Source organism: Phytophthora parasitica (assembly GCF_000247585.1).
Source record: "Phytophthora parasitica INRA-310 unplaced genomic scaffold supercont2.8, whole genome shotgun sequence".
NCBI lineage: Eukaryota > Oomycota > Peronosporomycetes > Peronosporales > Peronosporaceae > Phytophthora > Phytophthora nicotianae.
Genome location: NW_008648994.1, coordinates 4096 through 5596, shown reverse-complemented (window position 1 = coordinate 5596; position 1501 = coordinate 4096). Strand labels below are relative to the sequence as shown.

The 1501-nt window shown below is 47.0% G+C and overlaps 1 protein-coding gene across 1 annotated transcript; it reads left to right on the top strand.

Annotated features, from left to right (window-relative positions):
- Nucleotides 1-100: 100 nt before the first annotated feature.
- On the top strand, nt 101-250 carry PPTG_21729 (hypothetical protein; the record flags this gene model as incomplete). The annotated part of the gene is made up of 1 exon (XM_008899913.1): nt 101-250. A coding segment is annotated over one exon (150 nt), but the record flags the coding sequence as incomplete, so codon positions are not given.
- Between the last annotated feature and the right edge of the window lie 1251 nt (nt 251-1501).

The following is a 1501-nucleotide window of genomic DNA, read 5'->3' as shown; positions in this document are numbered from 1 at the left end:
AGCTGCACAGTGTTAGGGGCAGCGACAGAAGCGTGATCGCTTGAGTTTCTTTACCAGGTAATTGGTGAGGCCTTGGGCTATCTTCATCTTGTCGTGGCAGCGCGGACACGTGCGGGTGGATCTTGTCCCGGTCTTCTCGCTCGAGGACGCCCTACTCTTCGGGTCAGAGGCGCAGTTGCTGTTCGACTTAACAATCAAGGCGATGAGAAAGAGCTCTACCGTGCTGAACGCTATTGCCGAATGTGCGTAACGCTAATCTGAGTGTGTTCGACGAACACTTCGTAGGGAGACCCTCAACGGAAAGTCTGAGTGGATGTCCACTCAGATGATAATTCCCCCTTTAAAGCGACATTTATCAGTCGCTAAATAACATAGATTTGGCGACATGTGGTACATGTACATGGTACTGTACAGCATCAGCAAAGGTAGATTATGGTAGACATTCACGTGAACAATCCGGGCATGTTGTCACTGCGACCTAATCAGTATATGGATTACGGTAAAGCTCTCATCGATATTTCGAGTATAATGCTAACGTAAAAATGATACTGTATAGAATACACAGTACAATAGTAGTAGTACAGGTTTACTTGAGGTAAATGCGCTGTCGGTTTTTTCGACGTTCAACCGGATTGTGGGCCACATCGTATGGTCGTGCTCAGATTAGCTAACGCTCAATCTCTACCTGGATTGGTTAATATCCTATCGAATTAATCTCGGTGATGGGCAGTATCCAAAGACCATCACTCATAAATATCATTTTTAGACCTGCAATTTGTAAGGTAGATCAGGCAAATGGATATTGTTTACCAACGCTGCGATCAGAATGGATCATAATGGCTACTCATAGAACTCACGTTACAGCCTGCAACTTGCAGGCACGTGTTTCAGCGTGTCACAATCGACGCGAAGATTCCGGTCAGTTTCATTAAAAGCTACAGCTGCGGCGGGTCAGTGGCAATGCGCTTCAACATCCTGTCTATTTAAGTACGTGTTTGCGAATGCGTGACTGTGTATCAGCTCGCGACAAATGGGAAAAAACGCGACTGCAACCCGGAGAAATAAACGTACACTGCTTGCTGCCCTTGTTAGCAAGGTGTCGGGTGTCGGATGTCGTGGAGTTACTTGGCATGTGCAGCTCTACTACTAATTGCTACCAGGTTGCACTATACCTGCGCGGCGGCACAATACTAACAGCAACCATGATCATTATCGTTTTTTTTTTCATCCGCTGTGCTGTAGCGTATTCTTTTTACATGTACATATTACAGGAGTAAGACACAGTTGCACGACTGCTACATATAAATACGTCAAGGATCGGGAACATGCCCCCAAGCACCAGCTCCCACGAAATTGATTACCAGTCGCTGAGTAGGGCCTGGCCGCCGTCAGTGAACATTGAATTGGTGGTCACCGAGCCGCAAAAACAGATTTGGTCGCCGATTATGTGGCACATGTTCGAGCAAATGCGGGCCAGGATTTGCGTCGCTGCACGAAGTTA